The sequence below is a fragment of the Thalia democratica genome, chromosome 3, assembly GCF_965202585.1.
Source record: "Thalia democratica chromosome 3, ktThaDemo2.hap1.1, whole genome shotgun sequence".
Classification (NCBI taxonomy): Eukaryota; Metazoa; Chordata; class Thaliacea; order Salpida; family Salpidae; genus Thalia; species Thalia democratica.
In genome coordinates, this window is record NC_139167.1 from 96,397,485 (window position 1) to 96,422,630 (window position 25,146).

General features: G+C 23.2%; 1 protein-coding gene across 2 annotated transcripts; it reads right to left on the bottom strand.

Moving 5' to 3' along the window:
• Positions 1 to 1,262: 1,262 nt before the first annotated feature.
• Positions 1,263 to 24,219, bottom strand: LOC145831632 (uncharacterized). Of its 2 annotated transcripts, none has more exons than XM_082938942.1 (16): positions 24,117 to 24,219; positions 22,760 to 22,816; positions 20,562 to 20,735; positions 20,010 to 20,292; positions 19,511 to 19,732; positions 19,076 to 19,297; positions 18,574 to 18,774; positions 17,884 to 18,116; positions 17,157 to 17,216; positions 16,787 to 16,925; positions 15,965 to 16,018; positions 15,356 to 15,450; positions 13,881 to 14,070; positions 7,239 to 7,361; positions 2,560 to 2,703; positions 1,263 to 1,741 (listed from the first exon to the last, which is right to left on the bottom strand). In XM_082938942.1, the coding sequence occupies exons 1-16, from the start codon at positions 24,195 to 24,197 to the stop codon at positions 1,689 to 1,691; spliced, it is 2,331 nt and encodes a 776-aa protein (XP_082795068.1). In that variant the 5' UTR covers positions 24,198 to 24,219; the 3' UTR covers positions 1,263 to 1,688. The 2 variants fall into 2 exon arrangements, with proteins under 2 accessions (XP_082795068.1, XP_082795067.1); XM_082938941.1 differs by having other exon boundaries at positions 20,010 to 20,295.
• Between the last annotated feature and the right edge of the window lie 927 nt (positions 24,220 to 25,146).

Here is a 25,146-nt window from a genome sequence, read left to right on the forward strand (position 1 = left end):
AGGATTATTAAATGTTAAAAAGAAATTATGTACATATTTAAATATGACTTTTTCCTCGATAAATTATAATAATGTTTTTAAAATGTTGATAAACCAAATTAATGCTCGACATTTTTTTACAAACAAACTTTATAAAAAAAATTACTCTATATGAGTCACGTTAGATAAGAATTGTTGTTTTAGAGCAGAACAAAAAAGCTGTATCAATGAAATCAATATTTTATAAATAAAGCACTTAGATGCATTCATTATAAAATGTATAATAACAAACAAAATAAAGTAATAAAAAGAATATTAAATGTTAAAAATTTGTTAGTCAAGAGCATTTATGTACATTTTTTATTATGACTTTTTACCAGTTAATTTTAGATTGTATTTTTTAAATGTTGATAAAGTAAATTAACACTAGACATTTTTTTACAAAATTGACTATAGACAAGGGCATAAATTTCTAATTTATCAGTGTAATAAACTGTGGACTATTATACCAAATGACTTATTAAGACTATCTAAAATTATATAAAAATAAAATTAACTACTTTGTAATTAACTAATAACACTTACAAAACATATATTTATTTATATACAAAAGTTTTGTCTAAAATTTAACTCATTGTAAATAATAAAACAAAAGTGTTTTGGTTGCATTTTTTTAATAAATAAATAAAAACACCACAAAAAGCATTTTGACAAAAAAATAACAATATTATCTATAATTGTATAAAAGTACTTTATGGACTGAAACTTAGCATTAAAAGAAATACAATAACTATATGATCAACTTTTATAAAATGTTAGACTATATTTGTGTTTTAGTTTGACAAGAACTTATAAAATTTTCAGGTAAAAAAGTAGACACAATTTTAATATATATTGATCAAAAAATCAGACTTTAAATGTATTTTAAACAACAATTTTTCTAAATATACTAAAAGCACTTTTTGTTTTGTTTTCTTTAAAAAGCACAACATAAATAAATGAGAAAAACGCAATTTAGAGTCAATAAAACAAAAGTTTTAAATATTATATGGGAACAAAAACAGAATTATTCTAACTAAACATAAACTGTTTTTTTTTGTTTTTTTTGTTTAATTGTTTTTCTTTAGCACAATTTTTAAATGAGCTAATTACTCAAAAAATGAAAAGCACAAAAAAATTACTCTTTTTAAATAATTTAATAATTAAATATTAACAGCTAGCTCTAGGCTAGATAACATTAAACAAAAATATATTCAAATTATAAACTTTGTAACCGTTTTTTTAGTAAATAATAAATATAACTTTTCATATTAAAATTGGCCATGGATAGAAATACTTTTAAAAATCATTTCAACATATATGTATAACTGTACGTTAAAAATCTATTTCGAAGAAAATAATGTATAAAATATTTTTTGACAACTCTACAAAAAGTACTAATCAACAACAGTACAAAAAATTTAAAAATTATCTTTTCAATTGAAATAAGAATTCATATCAGAAAAAAAAAATCAGCCTTCTTAATTTAATCTTATCTATAAAAGTTCAAAATTTTTAAATCTAGTTTTTAGATCATAACAAATTACATCTCATTCAAAATATTTACCAGACAAACTTATAAATTCATAATAATTTAGTCAACTATATGGTGCTAATTTATAAAAGTTCAAACATTATATACTATTTTAAAATAGTTTTTTTTTTATTTTTTATCTTCTTAGTTTGCTGATTTGTTTCCTTATCTGTTGCATGTGGGGAGCCACTGTTGAAAAAAAACATAAATTAATTTTGAGTAAAGATTTGATTAAATAATATGTACAGTGCTTATTCACTTATCCGGACGCTCACTTATCCGGACAGTTTCGTTCAGAAGAAATCGGGAAAATCTTGCGCAATGTGTCCGGATAAGTGAATAAGCACTGTACCAAAAATTGATTGAAAAAAAAAACTCTGTATTGAGGTTTAACACAAAAGGAAATTTTAGATTATAACATATATATATATATATCTTAATTATTGTAAAGGTGCTACTGTTAATAAAAATACATAATTAAATAATTTTTACAACTCAAATATATTATATATGGAGATTGATTTTAAAAATGGGAAATGTATATCAGAAACAATAGAAAGATTTTTGATATTTAGATGTACTTATAAGCGAGCTACAGTTATTTTAACTAAAAAATGTTCTATTTCTTTTAGGTATTAAGTGGCTAAAAATAATATTAAATTTACTTTTTTAAAAAACAACATAGCATTCTATTGTTTGCAACTTAAATAAATAGTCTTAAAATGATATTGAAAATCAAGTTTATCATATTGTTATCGCTTAAACATTTAAAAACAACTCTAGTCATATATTTGAATTGCAATAAAAGCAAAATTTATACAAATTATTCATTTATAGACTAATTTGATTTGATAAAGTTAAATGAAAATAAAAAGAAAACTTAAATAAACTTAACAGCTTATAAAACTAGAAAAAAAACTCATTTTCTAAAACCAGTTAAATGAATAGGTAAAGCACTATATAATAACTATAACAAGCATCAATATAAAGTAAAATTAATAAACAACCTTTCTTTTTTCTTTGTTGTTCAGCGTACCTCCTTTTGAAATCGTCTCTGTTTCTTTCATTGATAGAAGAAGCAGTAATTTGACCGGGTCGAACGTTCATTCTTATCTGGGACATCTTATCACGCATACTAACACTCGACTTTTCTGAAAATTAATTTATTATTTAATATTATTTGTTATAAGTTTTACGTTCATCCTTATTTGGGACATTTTATCACGCATTGTTACACTTGACTTTTCTGAAAATTAATATATTATTTAATTTAATATTATTTGTTATAAGTAAAATTAATATATTATTTAATTTAATATTATTTGTTATAAGTAAAATTAATATTTTATTCAATATTATTCGTTATAATTTTGAAATTCATTCTTATTTGGGACATTTTACCTCTCATACCAACACTGGATTTTTCTGTATAAATACTAGATAATTAATTATTTATTTGTGTTATTTATATTCTAAATTATAATTTATTTGTCAAGGTAGAACATTCATTCTTATCTGGGACTTTTTATCACTCATAGTAAGAGTCGATTTTTCTGTTTAATTATTTTAACATTTCTCTATTTATATTTAGTTTTTTATTATTTAATAATAAATATTTATATATCTATCATTCATACGGGTTTGAGACGTTTTATCTCCTATTAACCAACTGAGTTTTTCTGTAAATTCTTTTATCATTCAACATTATTTATCATACATAGATCTAATATTCATTCTAATCTAAACCATTTTATCTATTATTTGAGTATTTGATTTTTCTGTAAAAACAAATAGTTTAAATACACACTTTATATTAATATATTAGGTAAATCTTAATTTTTTTCTGAAACAACTTAGTTCAGCCTATACACATCAGTGAAATTTATTATATAATTTTATTTTATATTAATTTAACATCTTCTAAATGCTTAGCTAATTATCTGAATATGATATTTCAAAACTTTTAAAATAGTTTGTCTGATCAACTTTGAAATAAAAACTCTATTAAGCTCATAAAACAAAAAACATTGATTAGAATCATTTTAAGGGCATATTATAAAAGCTCTTTTATAAATTAAACTAATTTATTGATTTCGATTGTGTAAGAAGCAAAAAAAAAATATTTTCAAACAAAGAAAAAGTTCTAAAAAATTCTATAAAAAAAAACAGAACTTTTATAAATAAGTTATGCTAAGATCATTACTTTAAGTCTTTTTGTTAAAAACTAAATACTGTAATAAAGATATTCAAGTATGTCTACAAATTGATTTGGAAAATTTAGAAACTTATTTGTAAACTAAGAAATATTTTCATCAATAGAAATCAAAAATAATGGAAAAATTTTAATCAAAAATGAAGTTATGCTTAAAAAATACACCAAAATACTTTTAAATATTTATAACAATCAATTATTGCTCCCTGTGTAATTGTTGGTTTCAAATCTTATTTAGCGATTAGTAGCACATCAGACTTATAACAGATTTTAATTTTTTCTCAAACACATTAATCAATCTATACGAACTTACTAGATGTCTTGGTTAATCTAAAAATAACCCATAGCAATAATATTCTAAAAATAAAGTAGTGCCTAAAAACTGTATTTATAGCTTTAATTTTTTTTTTAACTTATATGGTAAAGATATAACTAAAGAATATAAAACTTCTCGAGTTTTATTGCATTGAAAACTAAATTTTAAGGTAAATATAAAGTTTTAGTGCAATATTAATTTATTAAATTTGTGCATATTAATTCAAAATTGACCGAAATCCAGGTTTTATGGCAAACCTGAAAATCAAATAAATATTTTTATGAATGCTATCTATTAAAACTTATTTTTGTATTTTAATAAACTTTAAACGATAATTCAATACTACTTAAACAACGAACATGAAATAAAACAACTAAAAAATTTGTTTGAAAAAAAAGTTTTTGTAAAAGGTAAGTAGCTCAACATATAAAAAACAAACAAAAAACACTCGACAGATATGTTAAATGTTCTTTTTTCTTTTGCATGCAAAGTATGTGTGAGAAACTTAAAACTAATAAACACTTGATCGACACATTTTAATTGTATTCATGATCATGAAGATTAAATAACTACTTTCTGTTTTAAAGTTCCTATAATTTATTTAAAGCTTTTTTAAAATAATTTAATTTAAAAACGGCAAACAGGGACGCATAAATATCTCAGCATTTTTTTATAATATACTTTTTTTTAATCCTACAAATAAATAGATTTAATATAAAGTAAAGCATCATATTGATTTGGAAAGCTAAATTTAACTGAAAATAAAATTAGTTAAGCTAAAAAAATTTTAATAAAATTTTTATTTATAGCATTTACAATCATTTGTGGTAATAAACTTGTCACAATTATCTTAAAGTAACTAAAATTTTTATAACTTAAAATGCCAAACCTGTTTCTTTAACAACTTATAAACTGCAACTAAAAGTATAAAAATAAAATAACTTTATCACCACAAATTAACTCTAAATTAATATATTGATTTTAATTATGTAACGCACAATAAGCAGAACTTGTTTTTAACGAACTATTTTTATTTCATTTTGATTGCAGTAATTACAAAGATAAATCATCAATTTACGATAATAAAACAAAAATAAACTGTTTGAGATACATCTAATATTAACTCTACTTTAACACTAAGAACAATTTAATCTAAAAATATTGACAATTATTTTTTCTTTAATTTTCACATGGTATTTTTGATAATTTAATTTCAATGAAAACATCTTAAAATTGCAAAATTTAACAACTATTTTATCTATATTCATCTTTTTTTATTACAAACTAAGCGCTTTTAGGTAAATATTTAAGTTCATTTGTTAAAAAGGAGTTCAAAAAAATACGACAAAACTGTTAAGTAGTTACTTTTTTATAAATTCTTTTCAAAAGTTTTATTTTTTTATGGTGAACTTTGTTTACAATCTGTTTGAAGCAACTTTAGTATACAGAAGTTGATTTTTTACTTGTTTTTTTTCAATCAAAGTTTTTTGTTATAAAAAGAACTTGCACAAGAAACATAAGAAAATAAAACAAAATGTTTAAGAAAAATAAAACAAAATGTTTAAGAAAAATAAAACAAAATGTTTAAGAAAATAAAACAAAGCTTTATAACTAAAGTATTGACAAGTGTTATTGAATGCTGTACTATGACAAATTTAAAAGTTTATTTACAAGTAATATTTAAAAGTTTTAATTCGATAACTAAAGGTATTGAAACTTTTTAGTAAGCATTTAAACATCAAAAAAGCAGGTAAAAAACGAAAATACTACAAATTCCATCAACTTATACAATGCTTTAAATACATCAAAACTTTTGACTTTAATTTTTTTGTTAATTACAAATGAATTTAGCATTGTTAAAACCCTAGTCAATATACTTATGTGTTTAGTTAAATACTTCACTATGTACATTGTTTATTTAATACTTGAGCAGAAAGTATGTATATAAAATGTGAAACATATATTTTGATATTTAATCAATACTGTTAATATATTTAAACTGATCATTCAAGTATAGTTTTAGTAAATGATAACATAGTTTTATGTATTGATTAATTTTATAAAATTTTAAATTTTTGCTGGTTTAATTATTAATAACTATATAAAAAAACCAACTCTTTATATAAATAATCCAAATATGCTTATCAATATAATCTATTTAACACCATATAATTCTTAAACACTTTTTATGAATATTTAAATAATATTCATAATTATAAATAAACAGTAAAAGTAAAAATAATTCATACAGTAACTGGTAAGTTATATGAGTAATATTTTAAACCACAAGTTTTCCTTTTGTTAAAAATAGAACATTACCTAATTTTTAAATATAACTAAAACTCATTTTGTACAAATATTTTATATCATTAACTCTATATTACCGAAAATTTGTGGTTAACAAAAATTTTGACATGCAATTTGAACTTTAAAAAATAAAACTTTGAGTTCAAAATTGAAACTACCTCACAAAAAACTTTTGATTTTAACAATAAAAAAGGACTATTTGTTTAAAACATAATGCCTGAAATTTTGGTTAAATACAAAATTATTTATAAAAATTAATTAGTTACCAAGCCGTGATAAAAAATAAATTGGAGTTATATACGATATTTTTAATCAAACTACTTTGAATTAACTTGAAATGTATGAAATAATAAAGTTTTGAATAAATAATAACAGTTTTTTCTTGACTAGAAAGTAAAATCTAAACGACATATGGCTTTGCAAAATTTTGATTTTTGACAGATGTTATTGGAAAGTTCAGTTTCGTGGCTAGCATAGTTACACGTTTATATGTAAACCAACATAAATAAAGTATTGTTGTGCAATTTATATAAACTACACATGAACTTTTACATATATCTAGCAAAATTAAATTGGCAATAGTAAACTAAAAACTGTTATTCAAGATTCTATTTGTCTTAAAAAACTTTAGTTTATGCCCCTGTACAACTGAAAATACCAAAAATAAGTTGAAAAAATATGATAAACAACTCTTCTTTTCTTTAAGTTTTGTAAAACTAATGCAACATGTTTATTACTTTCAAAATGTAACTTTTAAATTATCAACCTTTACATTATTTACTTGTCAAATACTCGCTTTACCATTACTGACCGATTAGAAACATATAATTACATACATAGAAAACACCCACCTATTTTTACTCCAAGCTGACTATTGTATTTCTTTCCAGTACCGTTTCTTTCCTGTGCTTTCCTGATATTCCTGGGTGCTTTCGCATCCCCGATGCCAGTGAATGCCATCTTTGTACGTTTTCCTGAAAAACTAAATATTTAATTTTTCCTGGAAATAGTATATTATTTATTACATAATAACAATGGAAGCTTGTTCAAAATAAAATGTTGTATCAGTGTTGTGTGAATTAATATATTTTGATGAATTATAATATTTGTTTAGAAATTAATCTAAAGTGTTCGTTTTCCTGTAAATGTATTTAATAGTTGATTAAAATAAACAAAATTTATGCTGTAATAGAATGATGTTTATATATAAAATAAAGTAGGCAAGAATTACTATTTACAGCATACTAATAAAAAATTACAATGTTTATGTTTAGTTTTAAATCACAACTACTTAAAAAAACACAGTGTATGCAACGAAAATCATTAAAAAATTTATCAAAATTAATTTTAGTTTAAGCTAAGTAATTATGTTTTTTAAAGTATTATCAAGACAGGCCAATTATGTGCAAAATTAGATTTATTACAAGAGATGATCACTTACAATCAAACTAAAAACTGTATTCGTGTAAACAAATATATCATATTACTATTCAAAAAAATTACAAACTTAATCACTTTTAATAATATTTGAACAAGTACTGTTTTGTAATGGTTATCAATCTGGGTAAAACCCGGTGTTAAGACAAACTCTGAAACAATTAAACTTTAAATTTAACAACTTGCTTAGACTTTAAAGTATGAAAAAATGTACTAAAAAAAAACTTAAAAAAACTGCTAAAAGTTTTATTGTGAATATATAATTGAGTTCTTTGGGGTTTATATCAGTTTAGATAATAAATCAGTACCATTCGTTTTGTTATCAGGAAAAAAATCGTTAAACTAATAGATCAAAATTATTGATGTGACAGTTTTTAAATTTTATATAATAAAATATTTCGAACTTTAGACAAAATAAATCAAAATAGTTTATAACTTACCCATGAAGAATGGTTACGCTTAACCGAATTGAAAAAATTCAACTATACAAGCATAATACATAAGTTATATAAACTAGAAATTTGTTAACATTATTTGTTTAAAAGAAAGCTTTACATGTTTTAGTTATTAATAAGAGTTTGGTAATATTTATTTAAAGTTTATTCCTTAAAAAAACATAACATATATGTATTTAAAATGAAACAAATATAGTTGAAAATACTAAATAAACTGTCATATTTCTTTTTTATACTAAGTAAATTCTAAACCCTGGAACATCTAAATTCAATACTTCTACTTTGGCTTAAATGTATAATTTAAGTGATAAAACTTAATTAATTAGCTAATACAACCTTGACATTTTAGATTAATGAATTAATACTTGCTAATACAAACTTGTAATTATGTTATCTAAACATATTAAATCGGCATTAACAATTTTGAAGTGCTTTTAAGGTCGTATTAATGATTTCAACTAATTTTAAATACGTGGATATTTGTATAAATTATTATTGTGACCTCATAAAACTTTATGGTCACTCAAGCATATAATTAGTTTGATATATTTTGCGGCTCAAACTATAAGAATTTATATTGAAAATTATATAAACTGTCAGGAATAAATACATTTATTGACATAAATATTACTACAAACTTTGTAATACTAGTCTAAAACTTTGTCATTAAAGTTACATAAAAACATTGAAAAAAAGTTTTATAAATTATGTTTCTCTGTTTAAAATTTTGTGATATCGAATTTTTACTTAAACTTATTGATTATAGACAACAAAAATTATAGAAAAGCCTTTTTTATAAATAGGAAAATAATATTGTGGTTTTTAAAAAAATTTTAATACTTTTTTTGAGTAATTACATACATTTTGTAATTTTATAAAAATTATTAGTTATGTCATAATCACCGAGGCATGAATGTAATAAAATTTAAAAAGCCATAAACTTATATGAACTTTTATTTTTTTAATCTTTAATTTTTCTTTGACTGTGATAGTTTATATTTTATAATATTTTTCAATTTACCTTAAAACTTTAGAGTTTAGACAAATTTTCATTTAATTATGAGAACTTATATTAATTAATCATATCTTAAATTTAAATTAAACATAAACTACACATTGAAAAATATCTTGGAAAAAATGACATAAACTATACTTAAGTATAATAATATGATACTAAAAATAAATTTAACATTTTTGTTACAGTTTACAATTTGTAATATGAGTGTCTTAATGCAAATGTTAAACAAACGTCAAAAACTATTTATAACGTATCATATTCATTATGAATGGCATGAAATTGATTTTTTGTCACGAAAACTAATAGAGAAAAGAATTCATTAAAACTAATATTTGTTCTAATAAAACTAAACTTTAGTAAGTGAATGAATGAGCATAAAACATTAAAAGAAACGTTTTTGGATTTTTTCTTTAAAGTTAATTTGTTGAGAAAGCTAAATAAAGTATATTTAAAAATTGATATTATTGGAATTTTTTTTTTATCAAAATCCATTTAAAAACATTAGTTGTATATAAACGTTAATTACATCAAAGTCCAAATATTTAATACTTAAAATCAACCTTATTATTCTAATAGAATTTTCAGAATAAAGTACCAACTGATAAAACTCAATTCAAAATTTAAACTTAACAACTAAAGCTTTCACAAACTCAAGCTATATAATATTCTTAAATTTCATTATTACTGAATAAAGTTGTAATGAGTTTTTTATTATTTCAACATACACACGAAATATTATTCAAACCCAAAACTTTTCAGCAAATTTGCATATTGTTCCATAAAATTTCAAAACTTTGAGCAACCATTGCAACTTTTTAACTCATTTTAATCTTATAAATTTTGTCTACAACAAAAAACTTATACGAGAAATTGGGTTAAACTTGGTTTAAAGATAAAAATATTAGTAAATGATCTTATAACAACAAATCGGTTTATATTAACTTGAACTTATAACAAAATTAAACCTATAAATACATTCAACATTTTACAAATATTCGATTGATTAATACTGTCTTTCAAAATAAATGTATTTGTTTTGTAAAAAATATAAATTCTGTTTATCGTAATTTCAACGAACTTGATTTAAAATAATAAAAACTGATAGATGTATATACACACAAATCAAAACCGCAAACTTAACAGGATGTTTTCGAAATTTCAATACTTTTATGCAATCGAAATATTACCGGCTTCTAAAAACTTAAATAGCACTTGAGTATTGCAAACAAAAAACTTAAATTGAAATTTTTGATTTTAAAAGTGTTGACACAAAACTCTTTTGAGTGAAATAAACAAAATTGAACTTTAAAAGTTGCACAATATTTTGACATGTTAAAAGAAAAATGAGGTTTTTAACACAACCTTTCCACGAATACAAAATGTAAATTTAAAGTTTATTTTCTTTTAAGTTTTGCATAAAGAGCTTATATTTAAACTTATATCAATTAAAATTGAAATTTTGTTAAATATATTTAGTTAAAACCAGTCAAACACCAAACTATTCAAATTAAAATTTTAATCTTAACTTTTAGTACAAATTTTTATTAGATAACTTTAATAGCTTTTCCTACTGATTTTACAATTAAAGCTTATATGTTAGTTAATTATGTCATTAAAATACTTATGCAAACTTTTATGATTTTTTTAGAATTTAAATTTATTAAATCTTTTATCAAAGTATAAAATAACGATCAGTAAACTATTTTAAACAGCTCAAAAAATTTAAAAATATTTCAAATTTGTAAATTTAAACAATTTTTAGGATGTTTTAATAAAATTTCCAAAATTATCAAGCTTACACATTTATAGATTGGAAATTTTTATTTTATTACACAAAAAATCATATTTATAAACTTTTCACAATTGTAAAAGTTAAAATGTTAATTCTAAGTGACTTTTTTTAAATGGGTTTGACGCAAACATTATATTAAATATTTTTCTATGAAAAATAACATCTATTTTTGTGGTTTACATGTTTTTATGCTAATAAATTATTTGAAATTTCTTAAAATAACTTAATATTTTACATATAAGGTCATACACACTTATATTTAAAAGTATATCAAAATCAGATTATATTATTAACTTTTTATCAAGTTTTAACAATTTTAATCGTGTAAATAAACAAAAGGTAGACTTTTAAACTGAATAAACGCTAATTACCAATTCAAAACAAATATAACGTTTTATTTATAATTCATATGTTGCTTATATTAAATTAGGTAACATTTCGATAATAGGACTAATCAAATATTAGAATTTAAACACTGTTTTTGTTTGTAATATAAAAATTGATCTTTTATAAACAAAACTTTGTTAAATTTGGAACATTTCAAAATAACAAACAATAATTAAGTAACATTTACAATCAAAATAAAATTTGCATTTTATTTTAAATATACAAACTTAATTGACTTATTCTATTGCAATTTACTGTGTAATGTTATGCTTACATTAGTAATTGCTTATATTTAAATTATATCGCAATTCAAACTTTACTCAAAATTTAGATAATTACAATAATTATCTGTTTAATCCAAGGTCTAAAAACAATCTATATTACAAAACAGAGTGCAAAATTTCATTCTGTTTATTAATTATAAGTTGTCTACAAAAGTAGCAAATATTTTTTTTTGTATATATGTCTCAAAAAAAAAAATAAATGTAAAAACACAAACTCTGAATTTATTAATTCAAATAATGACTATGTGTTAAAAAACTGAAATTCGAAAAATTTAACCTGAAGTTTTAAGTTTTGTTTACAAAAACAAGTTGTTACAAAACGTTTCAGATTGCAATCAATTTAAACATATCGTACAGCAAAACTAAGTTTTGTTACTAGTTTATATACAGTTATTTAAGTTGTTTTTCATTGTAAAAATTTTAACTTACACCAAAAATTCACAAAAACTTCAAATTATGTAAGTATTTCAAATTTAAATCATGCTGTAAAATAAAACTTTTAAGTCTATTATCACTATATTGATAGAATTAGTTAAACACTAACAACTTTTTTTTTAGATAAAAAAACTTTAAACTAATTAAATGTTTGCCTAGTCAAGCAATTTTGTTTTTGAGTTTTGTTTTTGAAAAAAAAAATGTTTATGAAAGTTACTCATGATTTTAAAGTTCAAACTACTTAGTCATTGATAAAAATTGTTGTCATTCATAACTTTTTTAAAATAAATTACATAAGCTGTAAAAAATAAAAGCTGCAAAATAAAAAGAAAATTTTCTTTAGAAAGTAATAGTTTGAGATTTTATAAAATAAGTATTTAATGTAAGTTAAACATTTATTCAAAAACTAAATTTAATCAATGAAATGAACAAATATTGTACTCTAATAATTTAAAATGTAAAATTCTGTAAGTAAAAATCGTTGTCAATCATAAAGTTTACTTAAAATTTATTCTGTGATTTCTATGTAAACTGAAAAATTTTAAATAGATAGTGTACTTGTAGGCTGTCTTTAAAAACTTCGTAGCTTATGCAAGCGAAATACTTAAAATAAATAAAAAACAATTAATCTTACAAACAGAATTGTCTTTTCAAATTTAAATTTTCCAAACTAATTATAAAAACTATCTAAAAAATGTTAAATAAACACATTCTCTTAATTCTAATGTATATATTTATACTAGAATAAAGATTAACTTAATCTTAAAAACACATTACACATTTAAGTTTGAAACATAATGATATGAAAGTATAAAACTTATACAAAGTAATAACTATACAAACTAAACTTTAACTTTTATATGTTTCATATTTCAAGATTATATAGCTTAAAACAAAATTACAACATAAGAAATTAGATGTACACTAATTTTTAACTGGCTTTGTTCCAAAATGTTATAAAATCGTTTACCTTTGATTGCAACGCAACTATAAAACCGTTTGTTAAATCACAAGATTTTAATTCAGCTGTAATTTCTTTTTTGATAAGTTGTATAATTTTTATACACTTATATTATAATAAAAGTGTAAATACTAAAACTAAACTCTTTTTCTTTAATCATGTATTTAATAACACTTACATTTATAACAATTAATATAGTTATATCCTGATGACCCATGATACAGTATTCTTTTTTAAATTATTTATGTGTTAACTAATATTATTTCAAGAATTAAACTTTTTATCGACAAGTACCTTTAGAGTAATTTTTATTTAAAGTAATTGTTTTAGAGTAATTATAATTTCAAGCTTTACAACATTTTTTTTGTATTTTTTTTCTTCAATTAATATAATAAATAATATAATAAACTTAAATATATTTCTAACTAGCTGGTTCATGCAATACAGTATTGTTCTTAATTTTATTCAACTAAATTTATATTTGTTAATAAAATACATTTTATTAAACTTATAGGCTTATACAATTATTTAAGTTTTTCGTCTTCAGTTATTTAGTTCTTTACTTATTCTTCAGTCAATATAATAATTGATATTAAAAAACTACCTCGAAAATAAATAAATTAAATCTTACCATCGGGTTCTGCAAAACTGTATTCTTCTTTATTTTCTTCGTCAAAAATTAATTGAATAAAAAATATATAAATAATAATTAAATATTTCTCACCTGCGGGTTCATGCAAAACAGTATTCTTCTTGATTTTCTTCTTCAGTCTCTCCAACTTCCGGTCTCTCTCCTCGCAAAGTTCGAAGTAAAGTTCCCGCCACTCCTGGAACTCGTTCTTGCTCTTTATTTTGTTCCTGAACTCTTTCTTGCAGTGCTTCTCCCATAACTCGTGAGTTGATGAGATTAGTTCCTGCAAAAATAATAAAAAATATATATGAATTTAGGGAGTGCTTCATCATAATTCATGAGTGGAAGAAATAAGTTCCTGTCAAAATTAATTAATTTTAATATTTGTATTCGTGAGTGAAAGAAATAAGTTCCTGCGAAAATGAACATAGTTTAATATTTGAATATTATTATATGAATTTAGGGAGTGTTTTTTCGGTAATTCATGAGTGGAAGAAATAAGCTCCTGCGAAAACATTGATAATTTTATGTGTGTTGAAGAAATAAGTTCCTGCGAAAATGAACTTAGTTCAATATATGTATATTATTATGAGCAATGTTTACAGTGTTTTTCCCATAACCAATGGGTGGAAGATATTCTTTGAAGATGTTTAACTACTTCGTTGTCAATACTTTTGATACTTTGTATATGTTTGAGTACTGTTTAGAACATATTTAATATTGTTTTTCTCGTAATCTGTTTGCTAACAAAATAAGTTTCTAAACAGATATCATTAACTTTTTCTTAGAAAAAAGGTTTGGTAAGCTACTTTTTGTATGAATACTATTTTATTTTGTTCCTGAATTTACTCCTACAAACTGGAGAGACAGACCTTTTTATAATGCTATGTATGAACTATAGATTTTATTATTAATAAACTGTTGAGTCAATTATATTTGTACGGTAGTTACAAACAACAATCATTATGTTTAAGGTACACACTTCAACTTTGTAATCTAATATTGGTGATTTAAATTTTATTTATTATTATATTGTTTATTGTCCAATGTTGGACTCAGACATCAAAACCTTAACCACTAAAACAGGACACTTAAGAAAAAAAACAAAATAAGTTTACATTCAACAATTTAACATAAAAAAATCAACTCTAGCAGTTTAAGTATCTTTATTTTTTTTCTAAAAATTCAAACATCTAATCTCAAACAAGTACATCACATGAGAATATACAATTATCCAAACACTGACATACAATCGACATTTAAGAAAACTTTTGCAAAATAAATTGGTGGAAGTAGTATTGTCAGTGGGTGGGGAAAAAAATTCTTAGAAACTTTTAAACAACTTTAACACTAAAACTGATTTTATGTACAAAAAAAAACTTAAGTCAAAATATAGAATACATATTATGACACAATGACAGCTATGTGAACTTATTTGATCATAAAATGTAAAAAGTGCGGTGAATTTATTAGTTTTACTTAAAAAATATATATTACTTGATAAAAATAACTAATAAGACAACTGATAACTTATATTAAATGATAAACTTGTAAAGTATGGTACTAACTTCATTATAATCTTCTATTCTGGACAATTGCTGAGCTGTGCATTTTTCTAATACAGGTTTCACTATATCATACGGAATGTTTAACTCTTCAATTTCTAAAAAATTATTAATTTTATTTTTAATTTTACAATACAGGTTTGACTATGTCATATGGAAGATTTAAATTCTTCAATTTCTATAATTTTTTTTTTAATACAGATTTTACTATTTCAAATGGAATGTTTAGTTCTTCAATTTGTAAAACAAACAATTAGTATTTCAATAATATTTTAAAACATTGGTTTTACTATTTCAAATAAAATGTTCAACTTTTAGACTTGTGTTAAAAAAAATTAATTGATTTTAAATCATTAATTTATCATTATTTCCCAGACTTTTAAAACAAATCAACAAAGAGAAAATTGAATTAAAATTTAGTTTTTAGTGAATGTTTTACCTTGTAGTTATCTAATTAATGTTATAAAAAAAGTTAAACTTAATACAATTTAAATAAGAATTGAAACTCACTTTTGGTTTCTAGTCCTATACAATTGGTAAAATGTTTTTAATACTTGTATATGTTAACAAATAAATAAAATAATATTAATATAATAAATAAACAAAACTCACTGTCAATATTGTTGCTGAGATACTGCAGACAAATATCGTACAATGTGTAGACCTCTGTTGAAAAAATTAAAATTAATTCAATTAAATTAACATATTGAAATATAACGCAAATATCGTATAATGTGTACACCTCTGTTGAAAAAAATAATAAAACAAAAAACAACATATATACACAACAGTAGTACAATGTGTAGACCTCTGTTGAAAAAATTAAAATAAACTCAGTTAAAAAAATACTTAATTATATAAACATAGACTATCTAATATCGCATTTTTTTGGCGTCACTTTATATGTGTAGACCTCTGTTAAAAAAAATTTAAAAAAATAAAAATTATATTGAAAATATTGTACAATGTGTACACCTTTGTTGAAATATAAAATTAATTCAATTAAATTAACATATTGAAATATAACGCAAATATCGTACAATGTGTAGACCTCTGTAATAGTTTACATAAACTAATTAAATTAGTGTATTGAAATATAACTTAATTATTGTATAATGTGTAGACCTCTGTTGAAAAAAAAAATTAATAAAAGACAACATATATACACAACAGTAGTACAATGTGTAGACCTCTGTTAAAAAATTAAAATAAACTCAGTTAAAAAAATACTTAATTATATAAACATAGACTATCTAAGGTCGCTTTTTTTCGGCGCCACTTTATGTTAGGCTTCTTTTTAGGAAATCAAAAATAACCTCTGTGTAGATTTTTTTTTTTTAAGATTGCACATAATTGCCAGCTAGAAACTCAAAGATTGCAATTTCTATAAACACCCCAGTTATTAATAAAAAAAAATATTTATGAAATACTTACTGTTAACAGTTTTTGTAGTTTTTGCCAGTAATAATGTCCTTCCTTTCTTCCTACTTGAATGCAACGCTGCAGCTTCCATATCTGTCATCTCATTTGCATCCAATTTCTTTTCTTTTTTGACAGGATTCGTGTACAGGTTCTGTAAAATATTATTTATATATCACTTATATCTTTTTTTTTCCTTCCTAGCTGGTTGAGTGTATAAGTTTGAAAAAATTTAAAAAATTTTATGTTTTCGATTTTTTTGCAGGAATTTCATTAACTTAAGTAAATCAATAAAACTAAACTAAAAATTCAGACATTTTTGTAGTTAATTTATATAAATAATAATAATAACATAATTATACTAAGAGTTTATAATAAAACTAACTCTTGACATTTCGCTCATTGCTTTTTGTAGTTGGTTTATTCCAGGTCTCTCTTCTTTTACCTTGAGAAATATTATTAAATATTTTTCAACTAAATTTACTTAAAATAGTTAAACTTATATAATTTTTTTTTAAATAATTTTCTAATGTGCTCTAAATTATTGTTTAAAACAATTATTTATTTGAAAAGTTAAAAACAATACTTGAAAAATATAATGTAATATTGCATATAGAGACTAAACTGAGAAATGTTTAAACTTATAATCTTAAGAAGCATACATCAGACTCATTTAAATAAACACCAAAACATCTAAATTATTCCAAATATTCTTAATTTTTTAGAAACATTTTTCAATCAAATTGACATAACTGGGTGATGACTTTCTTTTTTTAAGTTTCAATTAAACTAACACTACTTCAAAAAAAATTATTTTTTTTTAAATCTCTTAAGTTTAATTAAATTTTGATATGTAAAACATTTAATGTTTTCTACTTAGCTACCATTGTGGAAATTTTTAATATAAAAAAGTTATTATTTTGAAACATTTTCCAAAAAAAAAAACTTCAAATAGAGTTACTTTTGTCCATAGTTGCTATATGTCCATAGAGTTACTATTGACAAGTTTTCAACTTAGCTTAATTGATTTATTAGTCTTATAATCTATTTTTTTAATATTATAAATAATAAACATTAATAATAAAATAATAATAAATATTAATAAAACTCACATTACTGGGGGGCAACTTTCTCTTTTTGGGCTTCTTGACAACGGGAGCAGAGGTCAGCATATCTTCGAAACTCATCCCACTGTTACCAGTTGGTTTACTTGATTTTTTACTCGACTTCTTGCCGGGGTGTTTTTCCTTCTTCTTGATTTTCAGCGGGTTCTCGTAGCTGCTGTTCAAGCTGTTGGATGAAGTCGATCCGCTTTCTTCGTTCAACTTTGATTGGGGTTTGTATCCTGAAAATATGTAAATAAATTCTTACTTTTATGTAATTGGAACTTTTGGTCAATAAGTTCATTGAGGTTTGTATCCTGTTTAATGTTTATTTGTTAATATAATAATAAAGTATTGTTTTTTGTTAAGCATAAACAGTTAAGTAAGTATCTCTGTTTAATTTTGACTGAGGTTTGTATCATGTTAATTTAATTAAATCAAGTATAACAATATTAACAAACTATACTTTCATTAGTGGTCAACACTAAATTATATATTTTTCAACTTTTTCTTTGTTAGATTAAGTTCACATTTAGACAAACTTTTTTTGTTGTTGTCAAACTTAGATCTTTAATTTTTACTTTCTTGTAAGCATTCTACTCAGTTTTTTAATTACTTAAATCAAAAATACATAGCAGAGTTAATATGTCATTAACACTTAAACTTCAAAAACAAATATCAAAAAATAAATAATCTCACCAATAATGTCGTCTTCAGAGCTGCTACTGAGGTTGTAAGCATTTTGTTGTTTTTTCTTCTTCAATTTCATGTTATCATAGCTACTGTCAACCATATAGTTCTTCTTTTTAATGGATGATGAAGCACTTGGTTTGTATTTAGATGATTGTTTCGATGATGGATTGTATTCGTTGTTTGATGGAGTGTAGTCTTTTTTTGATGCTAGAAGATAAAATACCATTAATATTGATTTAAATCTTTGTAATATATCGAAAGTTTGTTAAATGCTCATTACAAAATTGTTTCTTATAAACTTCTTTCATGATAGTCATAACTCTGAATAACTTTAAAAAAGGTATGTAACTCCTAGCTTAAAACAATAAGAATTTTGTGGATATTCTTCCAAGTTTTTACAAATATTGTGAGTTTATTTATCAGAAAAAATAACAATTGAGCATTTTATCATAATTAAGGTAATTACTTTAAGTAATTTTACAAACGTAAAATATAACTTTGAACTTACATTTCTTACTGGGATTGTAGTCCAGCTTACTTTTAGATTTTCCAGGATTGTACTCATTATAACTGCCCACTTCTTTGGTTGGACTGTACTCTTTTGTGGGACTATTATGGGGACTGTAACCTTTAGGACTATTATGGGGACTGTACCCTTTGGGACTTTTATGAGGACTGTACCCTTTGGGACTTTTGTGAGGACTGTAACTTTCTGGACTAACGATGTACTCTGTTAAATTTTTTTTCAAATTTCTGAAATGCTGCAAATAGATATAACTTTAGCAAACAACTTTTTAGAACTATAAATGTAGTATCTAATTATGAATTAACTTAATTTAAAACCAAATAAATAATAACATGGCTTTTCTCTGTAACACAAAGCTGCTTTTATACAACATAAAATATAAAAATATCATTATTTGTGATAATTTAAAACTATTACCGTTTGTACTGTGTTTAACAGGACTGTATTCCTCTGAGTGGGGATTGTAATTACTGTGGTTGCTATTTGTAACCGGGTCGTATTCCTTAGAATTCTGGTTACTAGTAGAAACCGGATCGTACACTCCAGAGATCTTTTTACTTGCAGGATTGTAACCCTCAGAACCTGGGTTGTATTCAGATGGACTTCCCGGGCTGTAACCCCCGCGATTTGGATTGTATACTGGAAGTAAAAATTAATAAGCAGGATGATTTTATTTTCAAAACAAAATGAATTTAAAATACTTAACTTAACGTCAAAGTATGTTTAGTTAACTTTTTAAATGTTTATTTACTGTAAGTTGATTGTAAGGTTTTTTATTGTAAAAAGTGAAATGGTAAGTACCTAAAAATAATTGAGAAAAAGTTCTCTAATATAAAGATTTTATTTTTGTAGTTATTATCACAAATAGTCATGAAAAGGACGTTAATATATCTAGCAAAAAAAAAGTGAGTCTTACTCGGGGAGTCTGGTTCGTAGGTGTTACTGTCCCCGGCTGGATTGTAAGGTTCAACTTCCTGTTCGCGCGGCTCGTAAGAACTCTTTTTGGGTTCGTACGAACTCTGTTTGGGTTCGTATGAACTTTGTTGACCTTTGTACTCGGGTTCGTACGAGCTCTCTCGTTCTCGAGGTTGATACTCTTCCACTCTCTTCTTTTTGTTCTGGTGCTCTCTCGCTTTCTCTTCCTTCCTCCGCTTCTTCTTCGATCTGTCTTCTTTCACTGAGGGCGTGTACTGGTGCTGCTGCTGTTTGGTTTTTTGGATAAATTTGCGTTTTTGGCGGACAAACAAACCAATGTGGTCCTGAATTCAAGTAAACAAAAAAAAAGAAAAAAAAGTCAAAGTTTAATGTTGTTTAAATTTATTTTTTATAATGAACAAAAAAGTTGTAGCAAATAAGAAATTAATTATCTTAACCCAGTATTTTTAAATAAGCATAACTGCTGGCCAAAAACAAATAAATTGAATAAATCTGTACCAAAAAAATAAACAAGTGTAATATTGAAACAAACATCATCAGTTTGCCAGTTTTCGCTCGGATCGTAAGATTTTTGTTGCTGCAGATTAGTTTTGTACATTTGGCTCGGAGTGAGTTTCTTCCAATCAGATATTATTGACTTGGCGTGCTTTCTGCATTTTTCACAAACTTTCCTCGAGTCGTTTACAGATTTACCTATTCCTGTTTCCTATGAAATAGTTGTTAAATAAAATTTGTATAAACTATTAAACTTTTAATTCATTTTAATATACATTGTATTCTGCATTTCTCACAAGTATTCCTTGTCCACTGAATTACCTATTCCTGTTTCCTATGAAATTATTAACTAGTTGTATAACTTATTAGATTTGAATTTATTTTAATCTTTATTGTTTCTGAATTTCTCATAAACTTTCCTCAAATCGTTTACACATTTTCCTATCCCAGTTTCTTACGAATTAAGACAAATAAGATTTTCCTATCCCAGTTATACAAATTGTTATATTTTAACTTATTAAATCTACAAAGTTCACAGATTAACGGTTTCCTAGTAAGATGGGAAAAAGTTTTTAAAAAGTCTAGCACAAATAAATTTGTAAAAATAATTTGCTAGAACTACCTAAATTTAAAAATTAAAGGAAACAAAATTAAGTCATTTACAAATTCGTCTATTCATATTTTCTTAAAACAGAAAAAGGTGTGAAAGATTTTTGAGTGTTTAAATTATTTTGGGTAAGAAAAAATTGTTTAAAAGTGTTGAAAATATTTTTTTAAAGAAAAATAAATTAGATTGTAATGTTTAAACTTATTCTGTTTTGTAAATAAATAAGAAACTATCTATAGCTCTCTTACACTCTGCAGGGTTCGTGCGCGAAATTTTTTTCATTTAGCCTGACTGAGACCAATTTTTTTAAAGTAAGAAAAATCCCCTTTAGAAGTCATTTTAGGTATTAAGGGGTCTTTATTAGTACTATTGTAGTCTCCAACTTCATCCAGCTTGATCTCAAAAAAATTTTGAGCTTTATAAATCTGCAAAAAGCAACTCATAGCTTAGTTACAACTCAATAAAATAAGACTAAATTAGGAAAAGGGTGGTTGACCCCCCCCCCCCCCCCATATGCCCTTAACATAACAAATTCAGTGGTAAGTTGTAAAATAAATGTTTTATTTGATCTATTACTAGTGTAAATGTTTAATAATATTACTAAACAAAATTGTTCAATTTAATTAAGCATTAAGTAAAAACATTATAACCAGAAGATTTATAATAAAACAATGTGCATTGTTGTTTTTTATTAAAATTAAAATGAAACCCTTACAGCAGTATTAAAGTACGTAAAAAAATTTTATTATAGTATTTTGACTAATAATTAAAATTGATACATAATTATAAATCCTAAACTCTAAATAAATAAAGTGATTGGTGATATCATATCAGTTTTAAAAAGCTTACACTTAATAAGAAAAAAAACCTTTAATAATCTTGTATTCTTAATTATTTGTTCTTGTATAGAAAAATGAATTGTTCCTAAAACTTGTACTCCCACAAAACTTAGTACTTATATCTTAAAGCTAAGTTTTAGTGTTGTGAATATCTGTTTTTAAAACAAACAGTAACATACATGAATAAACTTTTATTAATTATAGTTTTAATCTAAAAAGTATTTGGTATAAAGCCTTTAAATTGGAAATTAAAACAGTTCAACCAACTAAGCTTTGAAAAACATAGCTGATGTAAACAAATTCAAACAAACAGCTAAGTTGTTGAACTAAACTGTAATGTTTAAACTGAGTTTTTATTATGAATTTTGATAAATATGACGAATATAATCTACTCAAAACAAAATAATGAAAATTCTAATTTTTTTTAGTGATTCAACAAAAGGTATTAAGCATTTATTTTTAAAAATACGGACTGATTTTTTTCTTTAATAACTAAATCTTTATTTACAAATAAATTCACATTTCAATCTGATCTTAAAAAGATTTCTTTTTTTATTTATCAAAAATTGTCAAGCATTTGAAATGAGAAAAACTGAGATTCTCAAATTTTTAAATAAAAAAACTGATTTAGCCTGACTTAGACTGATTTAGCCTGACGCGCACAAACCCTGACTCTGATTAATTCAAAAGTATGAAATACAACATTAAATGATTAGCATCAAATATTCAAGGTCAATTCTTTAGTACATCTAGACTATTTATTTTAGTGACAAATAATTTTAAGTTTACCTTTAAAATTTCATAAGTGATGGGCAGTTTTGCTAGTTTGTTCAATGTTTCTGAAATCTGTAAAATAAAAAACTTACAAACTATTATATATTTAGTAATAAGGTTAAACTCTGATTAAATTCATTTAATTGTTATGTAAAAGAAAAAATAGTAATTAAAAAGCAAAGTAGAAAATAAAATATTATAATTTTTTTGTTAATGAAAACAAATTTCATGACAATTGATATTAAATTATTGCACAATGAAAACTGTTATATGGGAATCTTTAAAATAAATTTCATACCAATATAGTTCTTTATATGAATAAAATTGTATTACAATACATATTTTTTATCAATTTGTAGGGAATACTCTAAATTGCACAGATCTTTTTAAAATTTATTTAACAGAAAATTTAATATTAATTTGTATAAACAAAGCATTACAACTATTGAAATACTCTTATATATAGATTTTACAATATATAATGTAAAAATCCAGTATTTGTTTATTTAAGGGCATAGGGAGGTAAGGCATTTTTCATATGCTGATCTTATTTTAATAAACTTTACTTAGCTATCAGTTGCTATTTACCCTTTTGAAAAACTTAAACTAGTTTTAGAGATATGATGGTACAAAGACGGGAAGCCCAATCGCCTCCTTATGGAAACACATAAGTAAAAAGGCCAAAAAATAAAAATCTATCTTCTCTTACAGATTTTAAGCAATTTTTCTGAAACTTTTTAAGTCTGATCTCAACATAAAAACAAACACTTTATATTGAAGGATTATTTTTGATTTAATGAAAAACATATTTTTTATACAAAAAAAATAAACATTATTTGTTTTTTTGTCATAAAAACTTGAATTAAAATATAAATCTCAGGAAATTTTCCTTGCATTAACTATTTATTAAAAATTTGATTCTTTTAATTAATGCAAGGTACATTTTATTAAAATTTGAGGTAAATTAACAAAAAAACTTTTACTTTAAACTTTCTACAGAACTAACAATATCTCACAAGTTAATAAATATTTTTTTCCATCTTGTAAAAAGTATATTAAGTACATAATTAGAGCTTTAACATAAGGTCTAAAGTTAATTTTTGCAAAAAAAATTTTGGACCCCCTATGTCTTTAACTAAAAAACATGAAAATAAATCAATTCATCAGTGTTAAAACCAATATTTTAATGAACACTTTATGAATTTATCAGTCAAGTTTTACATTAACTGGAAATCTGTTCATTTAAAATTAAATATTCAATCACAATTAAGTTGTAGTAGCTATCTTATATATATTTGAAAATGTATATATTTGAGATTATATTTGAAAAACATTTATACAAAATGAAATATATATATAAAATTAAACTAACTTTTTCATAATCGTTTTGTGTGCAAGACTGAAGTCTTTGTTGGTATCTCAAAACACGATTAAATGTGGAATTGTCAGACATTTTAATTAATCATATAATAACTAGAAAAACAAATTTTCAGAAATTTTAATTAACCATACAATAACAACAAATAAAAAAATATTTGCAAATGAATTGTTAGACAGAAATAATTCAAACAATTTATAATTGACCTCTAAGACATTTAAATTATAATAATAATAACAAGGAATTAATTGGTCATCAAACTGTTTTTACTATAAAACATATTTATTTCATTCTTTTTATATTTTAGTACATATAGTTATCAAATTATTAACAGGTTAAAAAGAATTGAATAATTGCTGTGTAACATTGCTAATTTTACAATTACTAATTATTGATTGGCAAAAAAAACCGTTAGACAATTAAATTGCTGTAGTAAAAAATAAGAAAATACTGAAGGCAAGAAATATTTGGATTGGTGAATGGTTATTTTGATGAAAAACTAGCTACATAAATGCAGAAAAACAATTTAAATAAAAAGCCATTACTAGTACTTGAAGTCAACAAAAAACTTGATTAATGCATAACACTTTAGTAGAAAAATTTTAAAACATGATTATTGTAAGTTTTTTTACTTACTTCTGTGAGCTTAATAGTTTTAATTAACATTTAAAGTAGACAAATGAGTTAAAAAAGTAATAAAGGGTCATAGTGAATAAACCTAAATTAAATAAAAACAGTATATTTGCATACTTAATAACTTATAAGTATAATTGACAAGTGTAAGTTTTAAAAAGTACATATAATTAAATTGCAGTTTACTGCAATAACTGTGAAACAGCTTAAAAGTCTGAACATAAAACAATCCTAGGCAAGCATAAAATAGCAATAATTTTAATCAATATTGTAAAGTTGACAAATGACTTTAAAAAATATTGAAGGTTCATAATGAATAAACCTGAAGTTTACAAACAGTAAATTTGCAAAGTTAAAAACTTAAATGCATAATTGAATAATATAAGTCTTT

Coding starts and splice junctions, on each gene's coding strand:
- LOC145831632 (XM_082938941.1), bottom strand. CDS start 24,197: ATGTCTGACAATTCCACATTTAATCGTGTTTTGAGATACCAACAAAGA. Junction 18,117..18,573: donor CTCTGAAGACGACATTATTG/GTGAGATTATTT, acceptor ACATATTTTCAG/GATACAAACCCCAATCAAAG. Junction 1,742..2,559: donor ACAACAAAGAAAAAAGAAAG/GTTGTTTATTAA, acceptor TTTTTTCAACAG/TGGCTCCCCACATGCAACAG.